General features: G+C 45.1%; 1 protein-coding gene across 2 annotated transcripts in view; it reads left to right on the top strand.

Moving 5' to 3' along the window:
- The first annotated feature begins 13744 nt into the window (after positions 1–13744).
- Positions 13745–22350, top strand: part of ASRGL1 (asparaginase like 1) — a 33213-nt gene continuing 24607 nt past the window's right edge. The window contains exons 1-2 of one of the 2 annotated variants that reach the window (XM_025357669.1): positions 13745–14015; positions 14407–14607. In XM_025357669.1, the coding sequence (XP_025213454.1) occupies positions 14418–14607 (190 nt within the window). In that variant the 5' untranslated portion in view covers positions 13745–14015; positions 14407–14417. Of the gene's footprint in view, positions 14016–14050; positions 14608–22350 lie in introns of those variants that run through there. The other variant, XM_025357670.1, reaches the window with a different exon arrangement.

The raw sequence follows: 22350 nt of genomic DNA, 5'->3' as shown, positions 1-22350 counted from the left end.
AAGTCCCTTTGAGAGCTAATTGGCTGACTCCCTCCCACTAACCTTGAAACATGAATGATTTTACTTTATACCTCAACAAAAATACAAACTTCTGGGAATATTCAATCTGGGAAGGCCAAGAGTAGCCAGCTTCAGAGGGAAAACACAGTGACCAAAGAAGGCACAGGACACGGTGCTCAGGCCACCCAGCTCATCCTCACCAGGTGAGGTCACGTAAACCATACCCCACCCCTCCCGTACACGGGACAGCATCTCAGGGAGAGAAGCAGGGGCGGGGTGCAGGCCAGTTGAGAGTAGAACAATTTTATCCAAAAGAGGGTGAACCCTACCTAAAGGTGATTTGCTAATCAGATCCTAAGTTTTTAACTGGATTGGACGTTTAGTGAAATGTTTTTGTTTTTTGTTTTTTTTTTTCTAACCAGTAGGTAGGGGACTTAGGAGGAAGGCCAGATAAGTTACAAGAAAAAAAATTTTAATTATACTTTTTCTGTATTTCTAAGTTGTGATATAGGTTAAATTTTTGCAACTTGTCACGCTTACTAAGGAGCATTTCTGTCAAGGAAATCAAAGGGAAACGTGACTTGGAAAAGAGTCTTCCGCGGAGAGTAAGGAAGTGGGAGACCAACTGGGCGCTGGTGCCAATGTAACCATAGATACTATATCTATCCTATATAGATATGCTATACTATATAGCATATACATGCTACTATTAATATTAAAATAGTATGTATACTATAGTATACATACTGAGTATATATGAGTAATAATATATTACTGTTTATACATAAAAATAATTATATATTATGTAATAATATATTTGTATGATAGATTATTGTATACATTGTTACATTGTTATATTATTAGTATAACTATTAGTATAATAATACATTATTATATATAATCATATATAGTTATATATTATATTATTATATATAATTATAGTTATTACATAACTCTATATACATAGCTAGTTAAGTATATAATAATCTATCATACAAATATAATTAAATTATTACATAATTAATACATAATTATTATGTATAAACAGTAACATATTATTACAGCTTTATATCTGTATACTCAATCATATATAGATACACACTACACACACACGCACACACGCACATACACAAATGTGTACATCCAAGTGTTTCTGGTGCTATCTCCATATATTAATACTTTAGGTGGGAATGTTCCATCTGGGAAGACCAAGAGTAACCAGCTTCAGATGGAAAAGGCAGTGACCAAAGGAGACACAGGACACTGTGCTCAGGCCACCTACGGATATTTTTCTTTTAACAGAATTTGAATATTCTGGTTACACCTGCATTTGATATTTCAGGTGAATTTGTTTCCACAGATCTTACTCATTCCCTTAATGTTTCTGACTCAAGCACAGGGCTTTGTGGCTGGCTTGCAAAGTAAGGCGAGAACACAGTATAAGATTCTCCAACCCCAGCCCTTTCCCTCCAGCAGAAACCTTCGCAGATCCGCGTGGAGACTCTGGCCCAGCAGCAGGGTGTTGGGAGCCCCTTGACATTCTCTTGGTTGCTGGTATCTGGCCCCACCACGAGCGCTGCAGTTGGAAAGCGGCAGAGGCAGGGGCCTCGCATGCACCTGGAGGGCAAGGTTCTGCAGCTTACATCCGACTAACGGGGTCACTGATGGCTTCTTGGCACAGTAAGGGCAGCACATGGAGCTCCCAAGGGTGAGGAGCCAGACTTCGGTCATATTGATCTTTGGTCTTTTCTTCACACCCTCTCCTTGACTCTCCCTCTCCCTCTGCCAGAAAAGTTGCAGATCCCTTCGAGAATAATCTATGGAGCCTCCTTATCAAAAAACTCTCACACTTCAACATGATCCTTCCATGCTGAGTTCCCATAATTTTCTGGTCTAGAGACTCTTTACTGGAAGGTTTTGGGAGAGGCAGCTTGCTCCCCTAAGGAGATACTAAGAAGTTGACGGGGGCACTATTGGGCTGCGGTGAAAAGCACAGGCTCAGACATCCATCGACTCTTGATCCCAGTCCTTTGCTGTGTCACCATGAACAAGTTACTCAACCTATCTAATCTTGATCTCCTCACTTGTAAAATACAGGAAATAATACATACTTCATACAGTTGTTGTAAGGATCAGCTGAGATGTGCCTGGAAACTCCTTATCACAGTTTCTGGCTCTTAGTAAACAGTAAATTATCGTTATAATTATGACTGCAGGGAGCCCTCTTCTCCCCATTCTTTCCAGATGCTTAGTGAGGACCACTGTGCATAACAGAATCTTCCCAATGGGGACCTGTGGCCCATGTGAGCCCTGCGGAGTCAGAACAAAGATCTAGAACCACTTCATTCGCCAATTCTGCCCAACCTCATACATTTGGGCACATATACTTGCTACCCACGCTAGAAAGAAAGTGTCTTGCAGAAATGTCATATTCCTTTTGTATCCTCCACAATGTCTACAAATCCCAGGGTTCGGCATGCTATTAATATTTGATAAATGCTAGTTGATGAATTGTTGCTAGTAGTACACTGGAAAGTAATTAGGATGAACAGTGGCCTATCATCATCGGAAAGCATCTGGCATCATGGAAAAGTATTTACTGCCTACCATTCATCCATTTAGTAGAAATAGCTCCCTGCCTATAAATTAGAAACCCTAATTGTCTTGATGGATGCCTCTTTTGCAGCCTCAGGTAGTTTGATTTTGCTTACTGTTAAGGAGGTGTTCAAATTATTTAAAACAATTACTCAAATTGTTTTGCAAAGCCTGGAGAGCATCATAAAAACTCTAGATCATAAATCAGAAAGAAAAACAAGACAGAGGCAAAGTCACAGATGTGACCTTTGTTTTCAGTATTCTTTCCAATGAACAGCTTGGAACTGCCACGATGTCAAAGCCATGGCTGCCTTAGTTTTCATGTAAAGTATTACTGCCTTTTTCCAATCAATGAACAGTGTCCACTATGGGCCAGGTTCTATACTGAGCTCTGAGGCCATAACAGTGAAGAAGACGGATAAGGCCCCTGTCCTCCTAGAGTTCACAGTCATGGCTTTTGTGTTTGGCGGCGGGGGTACTTGTGTCCTTCAAAGATGTTGTCCATTAACCTAGGGATTAGCACTTTGTAACATTCTGTGTGTCACTTTTAGAGAGGCAGCTCCCAAAAGACAGGGCCCGTGTGAGATCCATGGCATGATGCCTATAATGTGCCACATGGGGCAGCCTCCAGCCTGGGAATAGAGGAGATGCAGAACCGAAAAGAAGATGGGATCTAAACAAAAGTCAGTGTCCACAGGAGACATGCAGGAGAAAGTGAATATCGAGTGACAAAAACAAAAGTCAAAATGAGGCTGGGCGTGGTGGCTCACGCCTGGAATCCCAGCACTTTGGGAGGCTGAGGCAGGCAGATCACTTGAGGTCAAGAGTTCAAGATCAGCTTGACCAACATGGGGAAACCCCGTCTCTACTAAAAATACAAAAACTAGCTGAGTGTGCCAGCGCATGCCTATAATCCCAGCTACTGGGGAGGCTGAGTCAAGAGAATCGCTTGAACCCAGGAGGCAGAGGTTGCAGTGAGCCGCGATCATGCCACTGCGCTCCAGCCTGGGTGACAGAGACTCCATCTCAAAAAAAAAAAAAAAAAGTCAAAATGGATGCGCCTTCGCCAGGTGAATCAAAATCCATCCCTGCCTGCGCCAGGCCCCATGGATACACACGGGAGCCAGAGAGCCACAGAGCTGACAATGCAGACGGGGAGAGCCATCATGGACTCCAGCTGCACGGTTACTGATTTCAGCGGGGAAAGACTCTCCAAGGGAGAAATAGCGGTTCTACGAACGCATCGTACAGGGACCTATCCTGGCCTGAAGGGACTGCTATATCCTTTCCAAGAAACCTAGACATAAAAGATGAAATAAAGGCCAGGCACGGTGGCTCACGCCTGTAATCCCAGGACTTTGGGAGGCCGATATGGGCGGATCACGAGAGGAGATCAAGACCATCCCGGCTAACACGGTGAAACCCCGTCTCTACTAAAAATACAAAAATTAGCCGGGCGAGGTGGCGGGCGCCTGTACTCCCAGCTACACGGGAGGCTGAGGTGGGAGAATGGCGTAAACCCGGGAGGCGGAGCTTGCAGTGAGTGGTGATCACGCCACTGCACTCCAGCCTGGGTGACAGAGCGAGACTCCGTCTCAAAAAAAAAAAAAAAAAAAAAAAAAGGTGAAGTAAAATAAACATGATAGAAGAACTGGACACACGGGTGGGTAAGGAAAAACCAAAAATTCCAACTTAGCAACTGGGAACTGATGGTGCTGTTTATGAGGTGGGGAATTCTGGAGACAGAAAAGATTTGGAGGAAGCATATTAAGTTCAGCTTGGGATGTGCTGAGTTTGAGATGCCTAGAGGACATCAGAGTAGCCAAAGTGATCATTTAAATTGTTCCATAGAGGCTGGGCGCGGTGGCTCACGCCTATAATCCCAGCACTTTGGGAGGCCGAGGCAGGTGGATCTCCTGAGATCAGGAGTTCGAAACCAGCCTGGCTGGCCGGGCGCGGTGGCTCAAGCCTGTAATCCCAGTACTTTGGGAGGCCGAGACGGGTGGATCACGAGGTCAGGAGATCGAGACCATCCTGGCTAACACGGTGAAACCCCGTCTCTACTAAAAAAAAATACAAAAAACTAGCCGGGCGAGGTGGCGGGCACCTGTAGTCCCAGCTACTCGGGAGGCTGAGGCAGGAGAATGGCGTAAACCCGGGAGGCGGAGCTTGCAGTGAGCTGAGATCCTGCCACTGCACTCCAGCCTGGGCGACAGAGCGAGACTCCATCTCAAAAAAAAAAAAAAAAAGAAACCAGCCTGGCCAACATGGTGAAACCTCATCTCCACTAAAAATACAAAAATTAGCCAGGTGTGGTGGCGCATGCCTGTAATCCCAGCTACTCAGAGGCTGAGGCAGGAGAATCACTTGAATCCGGAAGAGGGAGGTTGCAGTGAGCTGAGATCATGCCACTGCACTCCAGGCTGGGTGACAGAGCAAGACTCCATCTAAAAAAAAAAAAAAAAATTGTTCCATAGAACCTTCCAGTGGCTTGCCAGCAGAAGCCACACTTAGGATAGAAGCCACACTTTTTCCTTTTTTTTTTTTTTTTTTTTTTTAAGGCAGTCTGGCTCCGTTGTCCAGGCTGGAGTACAGTGGCACAGTCTCGGGTCAATGCAACCACCGCCTCCGGAGTTCAAGGGATTCTCCTGCCTCAACCTCCCGAGTAGGTGGAATTACAGGCACATACCACCATGCCCAGCTAATTTTTGTATTTTTAGTAGAGACAGGGCTTCACCATGTTGGTCAGGATGGTCTCAAACTCCTGACCTTGTGATCCACCCATCTCAGTTTCCCAAAGTGCTGGGATTACAGGCATGAGCCACCGTGCCCAGCCATGAAGCCACACTTCTTACCAAGGTTTTTGGGGTGTGGACCTTGCTGACTGGCACAGCCTCATCTCATGTTTCTCTCTCTTACTATGCTCCACCCACAGCAACCTTCTCTCTCTTTCCTGAGTACGCCAAGCCTGCTCCTCCTTCCCTGGACAGATCTACCCCTGGATTTTGCACAGCTGATTCTTTCTTACTATTCACAGTTAAACCTAAATATCCTCCCATCAGAAAGAGCTTTCCTAACTAAAGAGGTATTCATATGCTATCACCCTGTTTTATTTTCTTCAAATGCCTTTTGCTCTCTGAAATTATCCCATATACTCGTTTGTGTCTGTCTTTCGACACCCTAATTTTACCCAGAATGTAAGCTGCTCCATGTGGGTCGGGGGAGGATGTACTGTGAGTACTTAAAACATGGCCTGGAACATAATGGAAGCTCAATAGCCATGGAATGAATGGATAAGATATTAAGGAACACGTAATATATGTGGATTTGCAAGTGAGATAAAAGGTCTGACTGCAGGTAAATACCTTGGAGTTGTCAGTGTACAGATAACAACTGAAGCCAGGGAAGTAGTGGGTCTAGGGAGAAAGATTACAGTTAAAAGAAAAAAAAATTTTTTTAAGCCAGTCTAGGCTGGAGCCTGAAAAACACCCAATAGGTCAGGTGGGGCTCATAATGGAAACTGAGAAGGAAGGTCCAGAGAAGGAGGGAGGAAGAGGCCTAAGAGAGTGCGAGGCCACCGAGAAACGGAGAGGAAATTTGGAGGACAGAGCGGTAAAAAGACTCAAATGCTACTGTGAGACCAAGCAAGACAAGAATTACGAAGTGTATTTTAAATGTAGTGCCTTTTAAAAGTTTTTTATTTTTAATTTTGTGGGTACACAGTAGGCGTATATATATTATTTTCGAGTTACATGAGATATTTTAATACAGGCATACAATCTATAATAATCACATCAGGGTAAATGGGGTATCCATCACCTCAAGCATTTACCCTTTGTGTTATAAACAATCCAATTATACTCTTTTAGTTATTTTTAAATGTACAACTGAATTATTATTGACTATACTCACCCTGTTGTGCTAGCAAATACTAGGTCTTATTCAGTCTTTCTATTTTTTTGTACACATTAACCATCCCCACTTCCTCCCACCACCATCCCCCACTACCCTTCCCAGCCTCTTGCAACCATCCTTCTACTCTCTGTTTTCTTTTTTTTGTTTGTTTGTTTTTTTGGTTTTTTGCTTTTGAGATGGAGTCTCACTCTGTCGCCAGGCTAGAGTGCAGCAGCACAATCTCAGCTCACTGCAATCTCCGCCCCCCAAGGTCAAGTGGTTCCCCTGCCTCAGCCTCCACAGTAGCTGGAATTACAGGTACGTGCCACCCAGCTAATTTATTTTATTTATTTATTTATTTATTTATTTATTTATTTATTTATTTATTTTCTGAGACGGAGTCTTGCTCTGTTGCCCAGGCTGGAGTGCAGTGGGCAATCTCAACTCGCTGAAGCTCCGCCTCCCGGGTTCACACCATTCTCCCACCTCGGCCTCCCGAGTAGCTGAGACTACAGGTGCCCGCCACCACGCCCGGCTAATTTTTTGTATTTTTAGTAGAGACAGGGTTTCACCATGTTAGCCAGGATGGTATCAATCTCCTGACCTCGTGATCAGCCTGCCTCGGCCTCCCAAGTGCTGGGATTACAGGCGTGAGCCACTGCCCCCGACCTACTCTCTATCTTTAGGAGTTCAATCGTTTTAATTTTTAGCTTCCATAATTAAGTGAGAACATGCAGTTTGTCTTTCGGTGCCCGGCTTGTTTCACTTAACATAATGACCTCTAGTTCCATCTATGTTGTTGCAAATGGCAGGATCTCATTCTTTTTATGACTGGATAGTACTTCCTTGCCCATATGCACCACACGTTCTTTATCCGTTCATCTTTGATAGACATTTAGGTTGCTAACAAGTGTTGGCTATTGTGAATGGTGCTGCAGTAAACCTTGGAATGTGGATATCTCTTCAAAATCCTGATTTCCTTTCTCTTGGGTATACGCCTACCAATGGGATTGCTGGATCATATGGTAGCTCTGTTTTTAGCTTTTTGAGGAACCTCCAAACTGTTCTCCATAGTGATTGTACTAATTTACATTCCCAGCAACAGTGTACAAGGGTTCTCTTTTCTCCACATCCTCACCAGCATTTGTTATTGCCTGGATTCCGGATATAAGCCACCTTAACTAGGGTGAGGTGATATCTCGCTGTAGTTTTGATTTGTATTTCTTGGATGAGCAATGATGTTGAGCACCTTTTCATTTGCCTGTTTGCCACTTGTATGTCTTCTTTTGAGAAATGCCTATTCAGATCTTTGGCCCACTTTTAATCAGATTATTATTTTTTTCCTATAAAATTGTTTAAATGTGGCCAGGCATGCTGGCTCACGCCTATAATCCCAGCACTTTGGGAGGCCAAGGCAGATGGATCACTTGAGGTCAGGAGTTCGAGATCAGCCTGGCCAACATGGCAAAACCCCATCTCTACTAAAAATACAAAAATGAGCCAGGTGTAGTGGTGGGTGCCTGTAGTTCCAGCTACTCGGGAGGCTAAGGCGGGAGAATCGCTTGAACCCGGGAGGCGGAGGTTGTAGTGAGCTGAGATTGCTCCACTGCACTCCAGCCTGGGCAACAGAGTGAGACTCTGTCTCAAAAAAAAAAAAAAAAAAAAGAATGTTTAAATGTAATGTTTGAGCAGACAGGTTGACCTTGGAGGGAAGAGTTTGGATGACAAGTGTGCTGGTGGCAGGAATGGAGTGGGGTGAGGAGTGAGTGGGTGGTGGGATGGGGACACAGGGAGAGAAGAGGATTTTAGAGAGAAGATAACGCAGTTGGCAGATTCTCTAGAGCCTATTAAGGCATTGCCTTGTGGGATGAAGTCATTATAAATATGGGATCTCAAAAAAACAATGGGTATAGAGATCACGCAAAATCATGAATTTATGTACAAAGCCTCAGCTGCCCACATATAAAACAGGCCAGTGTGAAACTCCCAGTTAACCATGCTTCTGAGGAGAGTGTCTGTTCATCTGAGGCTAAGGCAACACTGACCATTATAGCTCCCACTGAAAGCTGATGGTTCTGGCTTTCAAGTCAGGGACCTGTGGTTATCAGTCCTGGATAAATTTAACAAAAGGAGTGACAGGCAGAATTGCCTGCAGCAGTAATGAGAGAATCCAAAACCAAAAAAGATATATAGGATGACTCCTCCAGGATACTTGGACATGCGCCTGGAGGCTCCGCAGTTAACCTGCATATAGGAAGGGAGGAGCCTGGGATTCTGTCGCTGACACTCCAGCTTCTGTTGCATCCCCTCCCCACTTTTCCCAAAGGCACAGCAACTCCTTGGGTCATCGTACATTGGCAGGAGAAAGCTGGGTTTGCCATCAGACAAAGAGGATGACCTCGGTTAACAAAAGTAAAGCATTTGGGAGGCCAAGGCGGGTGGATCACCTGAGGTCAGGAGTTCAAGACCAGCCTGACCATCATGGTGAAACTCCATTGCTATTAAAACTACAAAGTTAGCTGGACATGGTGGCACATGCCAGTAATCCCACCTCCTTGGGAGGCTGAGGCAGGATAATCACTTGAACCCGGGAGATGGAGGTTGCAGTAAGCCGAGATCACACCATTGCACTCCAGCCTGGGCAACAAGAGCGAAACTCTGTCTCAGAAAGAAACACAAACAAAAACAAAACTAAAACAACAGGAATGCCAACGACAAAGGGCAGCTCTGGGTCAGCAAGCACACCCTTCTTTGTCCAAAGGGCAGAACCCAACACCAGCAGCAGACAAGGAGCCCAGGATAACCTGGAGGAAGACATCAGCTGGCAGTCAGAAAGGCTGCTCCGGGGCTGGTCAGGCAAACGAAATGAACTCAGCCAAGCCTATCTTATAAAATAACAATCATGTCCAATATATCATTCTAGTCTACATCTCATAAAGTACTTTCACATACATTATTTCTTCTCATTAATCAATTGGAAGGAACATATTCTAGAGTGGCTCCTGGAAGAGAATGGTCTAGATTTATTTGAGCATAGGGAGGATAACAGTATTTGTCCAGCTCAGCAGAAGCAAGTGAGGCTGCCAGGGTCACCCAAGGCAGACACACAGCATGGGAATTTTGGCGTGGGCCCTTGACCCTAAGATGCACAGGAATGGAACACTCAGGCTTCATTTTAAGCTTTCCCTGCTTGTGAAGGTTAATTTCAGGTGTCAGCTTGACTGGATTAAGGGATACCCAGATAGCTGGTAAACCACTGTTTCTGGGTGTGTCTGTAAGGGTATATTCAGAAGAGGTTGGCATTTGAATCACTGGGAAGATCACCCTCACCCAGCGTGGGCCCAATCAGCTGAGGGCCCACATAGAACAGAAAGGCAGAAGAAGGGTGAGTTTGCTCTTGCTGTCGCTCTGCTGGAGCTGGGACACCCTTCTTCTCCTCCCCTAGGCCATAGGAACTGGAGGTTCTCTGGCCTTTGGACTCTGGAACATACATCAGCTGCCTCCCAGTTTCTCAGGCCTTCGGCCTCAGACTTCCATTTCACAATATCAACTCCTCTGGTTCTGAGGCCTTTGGGAGTGGACTGAGCCATGCTTCAGGCTTCCCTGGTTCTCCAGCTTGCAGCTGGCCTGCCATGGGACTTCACAGCCTCCATCCTCACATAAGCCAATTCCCCCTAACAAATCCCCACATATATTTATACAGATAAATAGTTATATATAATCTCCTGTTGGTTCTGTCTCTCTAGAGGACCCCAACTAATACACCACTCCATACAGCTGTACAGTAATGGAGGTCTAAATGATAATCTTAGTAAAATGTTTGCTAACTACCTGCCATCTCTAATTAGCTACCCCGTTAGCTAGATCAAATAGCTAATCAACTAGCTAGACCAACATGCAAAGGAGAGAATCCTCCTCTCATTACACATACTTCTGGAAAGGCTAATAAATGTAGAAGAAAGAAAAGTGTCAATCGCCTAACTCACGATCAGCAAACTTTCTGCAATGGGCCAGGAAGTAAATATGTGAGGCTTTGTAGGCCACCATACTCTGTTCCAGCTACTCAACCCTGCCACTCTAGGGTGAAAGCAGCCGGAGGCATTATGTAACAAACAAATGAATGTCAACTAATAAGAAATAAGGGCCGGACACGGTGGCTCACACCTGTAATCCCAGCACTTCGGGAGGCTGAGGCGGTAGATCATGAGGTCAGGAGATCGAGACCATCCTGGCCAACATGGTGAAACCCCATCTCTACTAAATTACAAAAAATTATCTAGGCATGGTGGTGCACGCCTGTAGTCCCAGCTACTCAGGAGGCTAAGGCAGGGGAATCACTTGAATCCAGGAGGCGGAGATTGCAGTGAGCAGAGATCGCACCACTGTACTCCAGCCTGGCGACAAAGCGAGACTCCGTCTCCCCCACTCCTCCCCACAAAAAAAAGAAAGAAAACCCCTGCAGGGCAGCAAACAAGAGAGGAATTGCAATGCAGGAGACACAAATCTAGCAAGCAGCTAAATCATGTTCCCTCCAAGTGAGGTTGAGCAGGATATTATAGAGGTTTACTGTAAATTTACACATGTGGGATAATTTAGCATGGTCTATGATTAATGGTGATTGATTGACAGCTTCGAGTGTCTCTAGCAGATGACCAGCTTATGTTGGCACAGCTCTCTCCCCAGGAGATTTGTGATCAGGCCCAATATAAATAGGTTAAACTAAAAGTACCTGCTTCTTCAGGATGTTTACAGTTTGGCCCAGTTCCACAGGTGACATTCTGTCTGGGTGTATATAGGCCTGGGTCCAACTCTTCCGCCCACCCAGCAACTTTTTAGATGCCTCTGACATAGCCATTTCCATCCTGGATTTCCTTCCATATGAATGTGTTTGTTTCCCAATAAGACTTTATTTCTGAACCCTGAAATTTGATTTCACATAATTTCCATGTGTCACAAAGTACTGTTCTTCTTTTGATTTTTTTAACCATTTAAAAATATAAAATCCATTCTTAGCTTTCAGAATGTATCAAACAAACAAATAACAAAAAAAAATGTAGGGCTGGAGTTGGCCCACAGGCCATGGTTTGTGAACCTCTGATCTAACTCACTAAAGATTGCCAGCCCAGGTAAGATTTACTAATTTTCACAAACCTTCAAGGATCAGATCATTTCCATGCCATTTTGACTGTTTCAGAGCACAGGTCAAACAACAATAGCTAACATTTATTGCGCGTTTAGCGTGTGTCAGGCAATGTGTTATGTTCGTTCTACCTACTATTTAAATAGTCCATGTTCCAGAATACCAAACTGAGACTCAGAAAGGGTGATTTGCCAAAGGTCACAAAGCTAGTAAATGAATGAAAGGATCAGGATTTGAACCTGGGTCCTCTGCCTCCGGAGCCCACACTGTTGCTTTGAGGGTATGAAGGCATCACATCTCTTCTGAGTTTTGAATCAAGTGAAAAACACGCCTGGGAGTAAAATATTACTTTTAATGGCGAAAACCGCAATTACTTTTGCACCAAGCTAATAGCCATCACAAGATCTCAACATCAAGTTAGATTCTAGGCCAAAATGAACTTTGCGAACCACTGTGGCTCCATCTTCAGGCCTGCCCCACTGAGCTTAAAAACATTCAGAAGGGCCAGGCACAGTAACTCATGCCTGTAATCCCGGCACTTACTTTGGGAGGCCAAGGCGGGCAGATCGCCTGAGGTCAGGAGTTTGAGACCAGCCTGGCCAACACGGTGAAACCCCATTTCTACTAAAAATACAAAAATTATCTGGGCTTGGTGGAGGGTGCCTGTAATCCCAGCTACTTGGGAGGCTAAGGCAGGGGAATCACTTGAACCCAGGAAGCGAAGGTTGCAGTGAGCCAAGATCGTGCCACTGCACTCGAGCCTGGGTGACAGAGCGAAACTCTGTCTTAAAAAATAAATAAATAAATAATTTTACAATGATAAAACTCAGTTTAAAATAATAAAGCAGAGGGCTGGGTGTGGTGGCTCACACCTGTAATCCCAGTACTTTGGGAGGCCAAGGCGAGCAGATCATGAGGTCAGGAGATCGAGACTATCCTGGCTAACACGGTGAAACGCCGTCTCTACTGAAAAATACAAAAAACTAGCCAGGCGAGGTGGCGGGCGCCTGTAGTCCCAGCTACTCGGGAGGCTGAGGCAGGACAATGGCGTAAACCTGGGAGGCGGAGCTTGCAGTGAGCTGAGATCCGACCACTGCACTCCAGCCCTGCGACAGAGCGAGACTCCGTCTCAAAAAAAAAAAAAAAAAAAAAAAAAGAGGGAGGCAGGACAGTCAGAGTCTGAGAAGAAAATCGTGATTACGGTGACAGAGAGAGAAGTGACACAGCAGCAGAAACAGAGGCCAGAGGGAGAGAGAGTTAAAAGATGCTAGGCTGCTGGCTTTGGCAATGGAGGACGAGGCCATGAGCCAAGGATACAGGCAGCTTGTCGAATCAGGAAAAGACGGATTCTCTTCTGGAGCTTCCCCAAGGGACTCAAGCCTGCAGACTCGGTTTGAATTTCTGATCACCAGAACTGTAAGATAATGTGTGTTGTTTGAAGCCAATAAATTTGTGGTAATCTCTCACAATAGGTCACTAGAAGGGGAATGACCGATCCTTAGTGGGATGCCAGGGAGGCTTTGCAGGAGGGGTTCATTTAAACTGGGCCTTAAGGCAGGAAACGAAGGTAAAAAGGAGTAAAGGGAATTCCCAAGAGTGGTAAAATATGTTATTAGTGTGGGTAAACAAGAAGGGAAGGGATTCCCTGATCCACAGGAGATCAATCACAGTTTGCCTGGATCTGTCCCTGTTTATGCCCATTGTCCCAGTATAATTTTTTTTTCTTTTGTTTCGGAGTTTCACTCTTGTTGCCCAGGCTGGAGTGCAATGGCGTGACCTCGGCTCACCGCAACCTCCGCCTCCCGGGTTCAAACGATCCTCGTGTCTTAGCCTCCCAAGTAACTGCGATTACAGGCATGCGCCACCACGCCCCGTTAATTTTGTGTTGTAGTAGAGACAGGGTTTCTCCACATTGGTCAGACTGGTCTCGAACTCCCGACCTCAGGTGATCCGTCCGCCTCGGCCTCTCAAAGTGCTGGGATTACAAGCCTTGAACCACTGTGCACAGTCTAGCGTAGATTTTCAATCTGCAATTACAAAACTGTGGCACGCCACTTCACGCTTCTCGCCACCAACCCAACCACCCAGCCCCTGCGCTGGTCAGGAGGAGGAGGGTCCCCGCATGCCACTACTAAGCTCGCGCGGGCCAAGAGCCGAGACTCAGAAGAAGAGTGAGATCTGTGCGTGCCGGCCGGGCTTCGAGGCTTTACGGGAACTGGGCGGTGCGGCGGCCCCGCCCTCGTGCGCAGGCGCAGAACCGTTGTGGCCGGAGCGGTTGCGAACTGAGAGGTTTCAAGCCGGCGTCCGGGAGCGGCGGTACTGGGCGATTGCGGGGGCGGCTCGACCCAGCCTGAGGCCTCGGCGTCCGCCTCCCGCGGTGCCCTGGGTAAGTCGGCGGCCCTCCCGGAGCAGCCGCCCGAGGCGCGGGAGGGCGAACGAAATAAACGAAAATAGACATTTTCCCGAAGGCGAAATAGACATCCTCCCTCGGCGCCGGGGCTTGGAGGGGGGCGGCGGTGGGCGCGAGGTAACGTCCCCGGGGAAACTGAGACCCCAGCAGGTCCGGGCCGGGGGCGGAGATGAACGCAGGAGGGCGCCGGGCCCCTGGCCTGTTCATACCAAGCTCGACCGAGCTGCCCCTACGCACCCCCAGCTGCGAACCCGGCCTCGCATAATAGAGACTGGGCATTATCCCACCGGGGTCTCCCGAGGACCTTGTGCCCGCGCGACTTCCTTGGGCTGGCTTTGGACGACGCTTTCGCCTTCCTACTGCCTAGGATCCGCCGACATGAATCCCATCGTAGTGGTCCACGGCGGCGGAGCCGGTCCCATCTCCAAGGATCGGAAGGAGCGAATGCACCAGGGCATCGTCAGAGCCGCCACCGTGGGCTACGGCATCCTCCGGGAGGGCGGGAGCGCCGTGGATGCCGTGGAGGGAGCTGTGGTCGCCCTGGAAGACGATCCCGAGTTCAACGCAGGTAAATGTGCCTTTCAGCTAGTAAATAATGTGAGTCAGGTCAAGCTCCTTCTTCAGAATAAATATAACCTACGTAAAGCGTTAGGGAATCTAATGAGCCTTGGGGTGAAACTCTGTAAAAAAGAAATAATATTTAATTTTTCTACCTGTGATGAAGAGAGTCAAACGCTAAAATATTTGGAGAGATTTATACTGAGCCAAATATGAGTGACCAATGGTCTGTGATACAGCTCTTGGGAAACCCTGAGAACATGTGCTTTTAGAGACATAAGATGTCAATCAATACATACTAGAGGTACATTGGTTCCATCTGGAGAGGCGAGACTACTGGGGGAGGGGGAGTGGCTTCCAGGTCATAGGTAAGATTCAAAGATTTTCTGATGAACAGTGGTTTAAAGTTTTGTCTAAAGACCTGGAATCCACAGAAGGGAATGTCTGGATTATATAAGGACTTGAGACTGCAGATGGAAGTAATAGAAGGCGGTTTAGCATGGTGGCTCGCTCCTGTAATCCCAGCACTTTGGGAGGCCAAGGCCAGTGAATCACCTGAGGTCAGGAGTTTGAGACCAGCCTGGCTAACAGGCGAAAGCCCATCTCTACTAAGAATACCAAAAAAAAAAAAAAAAAAGCCGGGCATGGTGGCAGGAGCCTGTAACCCCAGCTACTGGGGAGGCCGAGGCAGGAGAATCGCTGGAACCTGAGAGGCAGAGGTTGCAGTGAGCCGAGATCATGCCACTGCACTCCAGCCTGGGGGACAGAGCAAGACTCTGTCTCAAAAAGAAAAAAAAAGCTGAAAAAAGAAGGTGTGCCTTAAGATAAGGGGTTGGGGAGACCAAGATTTCCTTTATGCAGAGGAAGTCTCCAGGTAGCAGGCTATTGAGAGAATAGATTGTAAATGTTTCTTATCAGAGTTGATCTCTTCTGAATCAGGAAAAAGGCCTAGGGGATTTTCAGGATCAGGAAAAGGAAGGGGATTCTCTTCAGAATGTAGATTTTCCCCACAAGAGATAACTTTGCAGGACTATTTCAAGATATGTCAAAGAAACATAATTTGGGGTAAAATACTTCACTTTCAAGGCTTACTGTCATGTGATGTCATACTAGAGTCCCGCTGCAATTTGGTATGTTATTGCTACAAAGTCTGCTTTGTCTGTCTTAAGATCTGTTTTATTGTAAATGCTAGTCAACTGGGCTTGAATTCCAAAAGGGAGGAGGGAATAATGAGGCATGTCCTACCTCCCCCGAGAAGGTTCCAAAGTTTTCAGGTTAACCTTGGAATGCAGAGTGTATTCCTTTGTGTTTCGCTCCTTTCACTCAGTTCACTCTTTTTTAGAATACTAATCATTATAGCTAATATGAGTATCTACCATGTATCAGGACGTGGTCTAAGAAATTTACTTGATTTATTTAATCTGAACATTAAATGAGTTGATCATTTAACTCAGTTAAGTTGGTTAATTTGTGTTAAACTAACTCATGCTAACTCTTAATGAACATTAAATGATTAATTCACTTATGAGTTAATCACTTAAACTCACTTGAGTTAAATGAGTTAGGTATAAGTTAGGAATAATTATTATCCTCATTTCTCAGATCAGACTAAGGCACAAAAAGATTAACTTGCTGGAAGACATTCATCTCTTTGTTTTAAAATGGAATACCTAACATCTAGGCTAGGGATTGAAATACTTCTTGGAATTATACCACCCACCCAACATCTGTCAGGGAAAAGAATTTCAGGAAATCTTAATTAATCATCAAATATTTACTGTTCGTTCTGTCCCCTTTACACAACACTCTTTAACACTTGTGAAAAATTGTGTGAGTCTTCCTGAGACTGGCGCAGTGGCTCACGCCTGTAATCCCAGCAATTTGGAAAGCTGAGGTGGGTGGATCACTTGAGCTCAGGAGTTCAACGCCAGCCTAGGCAACATGGCGAAACCCCATCTCTACACACAAAAAAAATACAAATATCAGCTGAGCATGGTGGCATAAGCCTGTAGCCCCAGCTGCTCAGGAGGTTGAGAAGGGAAGATTCCTTGAGCCCGGGAGGTCGAGGCTGCAATGAGACAAGACTGCGCCACTGCACTCCTGCCTGGGTGACAGAGTGAGACCCTGTCTCTGAAAATAAAACTAAGTCCATCTGAATTTAAAATGAGACCTAATAGTGTGCTTTCATGGCTCCGTTTGTAGAGCCAGAATTTACCAGATAGGGACTGACTTTGCCAGCAGAGGGAGCAGCCAGCTCTTTCTGTGGGTGACTTGTTAAACCATGTGCCTCTTAGCACTCAGAGCCCCCTGGGCTGACAAACCCTCACTTATTTATACAGGACCTTCATTTGAAATGGGTCATTCTGGTTTCCGACCATCTCTTATTCTAACCATTTGTCATGTGCATGAATTGGGAAGCACAGATTAGGGAATTGGAGCAGCTAGTTCTCATTATTTTTGCTCTGTATCCAGAGGCCTTCCTTCTCAATGTCTGCCCTCTCATCTTTCAAATGTCGTCTATTCAGCACATTGAGGAAGAAAAGAGTAGAGCTGAAAAGAAGGAAAGCAAAGATTATGGGGGGAAAGGTGGGACTTTTAACGGCATACTGTGTACCTTGGCTTTTCCCGAGGTCAGTACAGGCAGGCAACATTCCCAGCAGCCTCTGCTATAATTCTCTAGAATAAATAACTGTTTGGGAACTTCGTACAAAAAGCTGACTCTCAGTAGATATTGAGTTCAGTGGCAGTGATTAGCATTCATGACAACTTCTCTGAACATTTGTAAAAACATTGTTTATTTACATTCTACTCCTGTTTCAGTATGGATTTTACTTTATGTTTAAAGCTTATTTCATAGTAGTTTATTAAAAAGTAGTTGATTTTTAGATACCAACACTGTAAAGATTGAACTTTTAAATTTGAATGCTAGAAATATTCTTTAAAAACTTACTTAGATTGGCAACCAAATGACCATTTGCTTTCACTAGAGTTCAACGATATTTACACAGCACTTGAGATATTCTCTCTACAATTCAATTTTATAAGCTATTAGAGAATCTTTGAGATAATAGGATTTTTTCTTTTTTTTTTTTTTTGTTTTGTTTTGTTTGAGACTGAGTCTTGCTCTGAGACTGAGTCTCACTGTGTTGGCCAGGCTGGAGTACAGTGATGCGATCTCGGCTCACTGCAGGCTCTGCCTCTCAGGTTCAAGCGATTCTCCTGCCTCAACCTCTCGAGTCGCTGGGACTATAGGCGCCCACCACCACGACTGGCTAATTTTTTGTATTTTTAGTAGAGATGGGGTTTCACCATGTTAGCCAGAATGGTCTCAATCTCCTGACCTCGTGATCCGCCCGCCTCGGCCTCCCAAAGTGCTGGGATTACAGAGGTGAGCCACCACGCCCGGCTGAAAACAGGATTTTTTTTCATTTATCCACTCTCTTTCTGGACTTACAATGTAGAATCAATGAGGTAAAATCTGTGGTGGGGTCTAGGAATTGTGATTCATTTCTTTGTTTTGAAGATTCCCAGGCGATTCTGAGATACAACCAGGTTTAGAATCTACTAGCCTAATACCATACAACTGGCCGGGCGCGGTGGCTCAAGCCTGTAATCCCAGCACTTTGGGAGGCCGAGACGGGCGGATCACGAGGTCAGGAGATCGAGACTATCCTGGCTAACACAGTGAAACCCCGTCTCTACTAAAAAATACAAAAAAAAAAAAAACTTAGCTGGGCGAGGTGGCAGGTGCCTGTAGTCCCAGCTACTCGGGAGGCTGAGGCAGGAGAATGGCGTGAACCCGGGAGGCGGAGCTTGCAGTGAGCTGAGATCCGGCCACTGCACTCCAGCCTGGGTGACAGAGCGAGACTCCGTCTCAAAAAAAAAAAAAAAAAAAAAATACCATACAACTTTAATGGGTTTGGTGTTGGTTTGTTGGTATAATTTGCATACAGTAAGATCCCCTTTTTAGTATACAGTTCCATAGGAGTGACAGATACATATAGTCATGCAATTACCACCACGATCAAGATATAAAACAGTTACATTACTCTCCCACATCCCTTTGAGTCCACGCCTCCGTTCACTCCCAGCCCCTGGCAGCAACTAATCTGTTTTCTATCCCTGTCGTTTTGTCATTTCCAGGATGTCATATGTTTGAAATGTTTGTTTTTTGGTGCCATAAAGAAATAGTACTCGAACATAAATTTATTTAGTAAGGCCATTTTTATTTTTTTGTAGGAAGAGTACACTTGTCACCAGTTTCGTCACGAGAGTATACTGAACACAGGGACCAGGGTTATTTATAACCTGACGCATTTACCCTACTGCTGTGTCCAGTTTCTATTGGCTGGAACGGGACCTTACATTTTGTATTTGTTTCGATTGACTAGCAACTTAGAATTTCTTAAAAGAGGCAAAGGTAGAGGAGAACAAAGGAAGGAGGAAGTAACCTGTGGAATGCTGAGAAAGGTAAAAACACCTTTAAATAAGGAAGAGGAACAGGCTATGACCTAATGCTTGCTTGGACCAATATAAGCCTGCCAGGGCAAATATTTAGGCTACATTGTGGGAGCTAAGAACGTAAAGTACAGTGATTTGTTTATTTCGGCTAGCAGATGCTTAAGAACGTTAGCACAGGTCTTTGAATACATTTTGCTTCTAAGAGAAGTTGCTGTTTATTCCTAATTAGACAGGAAGGAAAGTCTTTGAAGAGGAACCTCCACTTTACTTTTTACACATAAATGGCAGCGCTTTCGGAGGCCGAGGCAGGTGGATGATTTGAGGCTAGGAGTTCAAGAACAGCGTGTCCAATATGGCAAAACGCTGTCTCTACTAAATATACAAAAATTAGCCAGGCATGGTGTGGCACACTTGCAATCCCAGCTACTCAGGAGGCTGAGGCACGAGAATCACTTGAACCCAGAAGGGGGAGGTTGCAGTGACTCAAGATTACACCACTGCACTCCTGCCTGAGCAGCAAAGGGAGATTCTGTCCCAAAAAAAAAAAAAAAAAAAAAGTCATAAATGGAATCATGCAATGTGTAGCCTTAGTCTGGATTCTTCGGTTCACATAATGCATTAGAGTGTTACCCGTGTGGACATGGGTATCAGTAGTTTTTCGCTTTGTATTGAGTAGTATTCTACTGTATGAATATGCCACAGTTGGTTTAACCGTGTAACAGCTAAAGGACATGTTCCATTTGGGGCCATTATAAATAAAATCACTGTACACATGTGCATACAGGTGTTTATGTGAACATAAGTTTTTATCTCCCTTAGGTGAATACCTGGGAGTGGGACTGCTGGCTTATGGCAAGAATTTAACTTCAGAGAAACTGCCAGCCGGGTGCGGTGGCTCAATCCTGTAATCCCAGCACTTTGGGAGGCCAAGGCAGGCGGATCACCTGACATCAGAAATTCAAGACCAGCCTGGCCAACATGGCGAAACCCTGTCTCTGCTAAAAATACAAAAATTAGCCAAGTGCAGTGATGGGCCCCTGTGGTCCCAGCTGCTCAGGGAGCTGAGCAGGAGAATCGCTTGAACCTGGGAGGTGGAGGTTGCAGTGATCTGAGATCGCGCCACTGCACTCCAGCCTGGTTGACAGAGTGAGACCCGGTCTCAAAAAAAAAAAAAAAAAAACTGCCAAACTTGGACATTCCCACTAGCAATGTATGAAAGTTCCTCTTACAGGCCGGGCGCGGTGGCTCATGCCTGTAATTGCAGCACTTTGAGAGGCCAACATGGGTGGATCACAAGGTCAGGGGTTTGAGACCAGCCTGGCCAACATAGTGAAACCCTGTCTCTACTAAAAATACAAAAATTAGCCAGTTATGGTGGCACACGCCTGTAGTCCCAGCCACTCAGGAGGCTGAGGCAGGAGAATCACTTGAACCTGGGAGGCGGAGGTTGGAGTGAGCCCAGGTCGTGCCACTGCACTCCAGTCTAACAGAGTAAGACTCCAGCTCCAAAAAAAAAAAAATGTTCCACTTAATCCACATCTTCACCAGCACTAACGAGTGTCAGCATGTTTTATTTTGGCCACGCCAGTAGGCATTTAGTGGCATCTTATTATGGTATTGATTTGCATTTCCCTAAATGGGAAGAGATATTTAACATCTTTTCATGTGCTTTTTTGTTGTTCATTTCTTTTTTTTCGTTTTGAGATGGAGTCTCATTCTTGTTGCCCAGGCTGGAGAGCAGTGGTGTGATCTCAGCTCACCACAACCTCCGCCTCCCGAGTAGCTAGGATTACAGGGCGTGTGACCCCACACCCGGCTAATTTTTGTATTTTTAGTAGAGATGGAGTTTCATCATGATGGCCAAGCTGATCTTGAACTCCTGACCTGTGATCTACACACTTCGGCCTCCTAAAGTGCTGGGATTACAGGCATGAGCCACTACGCTTGGCCTGTTGTTCATATTTCTTCAGTGAAGTATCAAAGTCTTGCAGATTTTTTGGTTGGTGTTGTTGCTTACTATTGAGTTTTAAGAGTTGATATATTCTAGATATACCTTTTATCAGATGCGCCAATGTGGTCTGCAGATATTTTCTTCCAGGCTGTGGTTTGTCTTTTCTTTCTCAATATTTTATTGGAAAAAGCAGAAGTTCTCAATTTTGCAGAAGTCCAGTTTATCAGTTTTTTTAAAATCAGTCATGCTTTTTGTGTTATATCTTAATATTTGCCTAACCCAGCATTGCAAACATTTTTCTTATGTTGTCTTCTAGAAGTTTTAGGTCTGTGATTCACTTTGAATAAATTTTTGTATAAGATGCAAGGTATATATCAAGGTTCCATTTTTTATTTTTGTTGGGTTTTTTGTGGCTACTTAGTAGGTGTATTTATTTGTGGGACTACATGAGATACTGTGATACAGACATGCAATGCGTAATAATCAGGGTAAATGGGATATTCATCCCTTCAAGCATTTATCCTTTGTGTTATAAACAATTCTATTCTTTTAGTTATTTTGAAATGCATAATTAAATTATCAACTATTTGATAGCACTGTTGTGCTATCAAATACTAACTCTTATTCTATTTTTTGTACCCATTGCCTATCCCCCCTTCTGCCCCAATCCCACTGTCTTCCCAGCCTCTGCTAACCATCTTTTTACTCTCTATGTTCATGAGTTCGATTGCTTTGATTTTTAGCTCCCACAAATAAGTGAGAAAGTGTGAAGATTGTCTTTTTGTGCCTGACTTATTTCACTTACCATAATGACCTCCAGTTCCATCCATGTTGTTGCAAATGACAGAATCTCTCCATTGTGTATATGTGTCATTTCTTTATTCATCTGTTGATGGACACCTAGTTAGCTTCCAAATCTTGGCTATTGTGAACAATGCTGCAGCAAGCAAGAAGTGCAAATAACTCCTCCATATACTGATTTCCTTTCTCTTGGGTGTATAGCCAGCAGTGGGATTGCTGTATCATATGGTAGCTCTATTTTTAGTTTTTTAAGGAACTCAGGGTTGTTTTTTGTTTTTGTTTTTGTTTTTTCCTGGAGTGCAGTAGCATGACCTCGGCTCACTGCAACCTCCACCTCCTGAGTTCAAGCAGTTCTCCTGCCTCAGCCTCCCAAGTAGCTGGGATTACAGGCACCCACCACCATGCCTGGCTCATTTTTGTATTTTTAGGGGAAACAAGGCTTCACCATGTTGGCCAGATTGGCCTTGAACTCCTGACCTCAAGTGATCCACCCGCCTCAGCCTCCCAAAGTACTGAGATAACAGACGTGAGCCACCACCC

Source organism: Theropithecus gelada, chromosome 14 (assembly GCF_003255815.1).
Source record: "Theropithecus gelada isolate Dixy chromosome 14, Tgel_1.0, whole genome shotgun sequence".
In the NCBI taxonomy this organism is placed as follows: domain Eukaryota; kingdom Metazoa; phylum Chordata; class Mammalia; order Primates; family Cercopithecidae; genus Theropithecus; species Theropithecus gelada.
The sequence above is the reverse complement of the archived record's forward strand: the minus strand, read 5'-3'. Positions and strand labels throughout refer to the sequence as shown.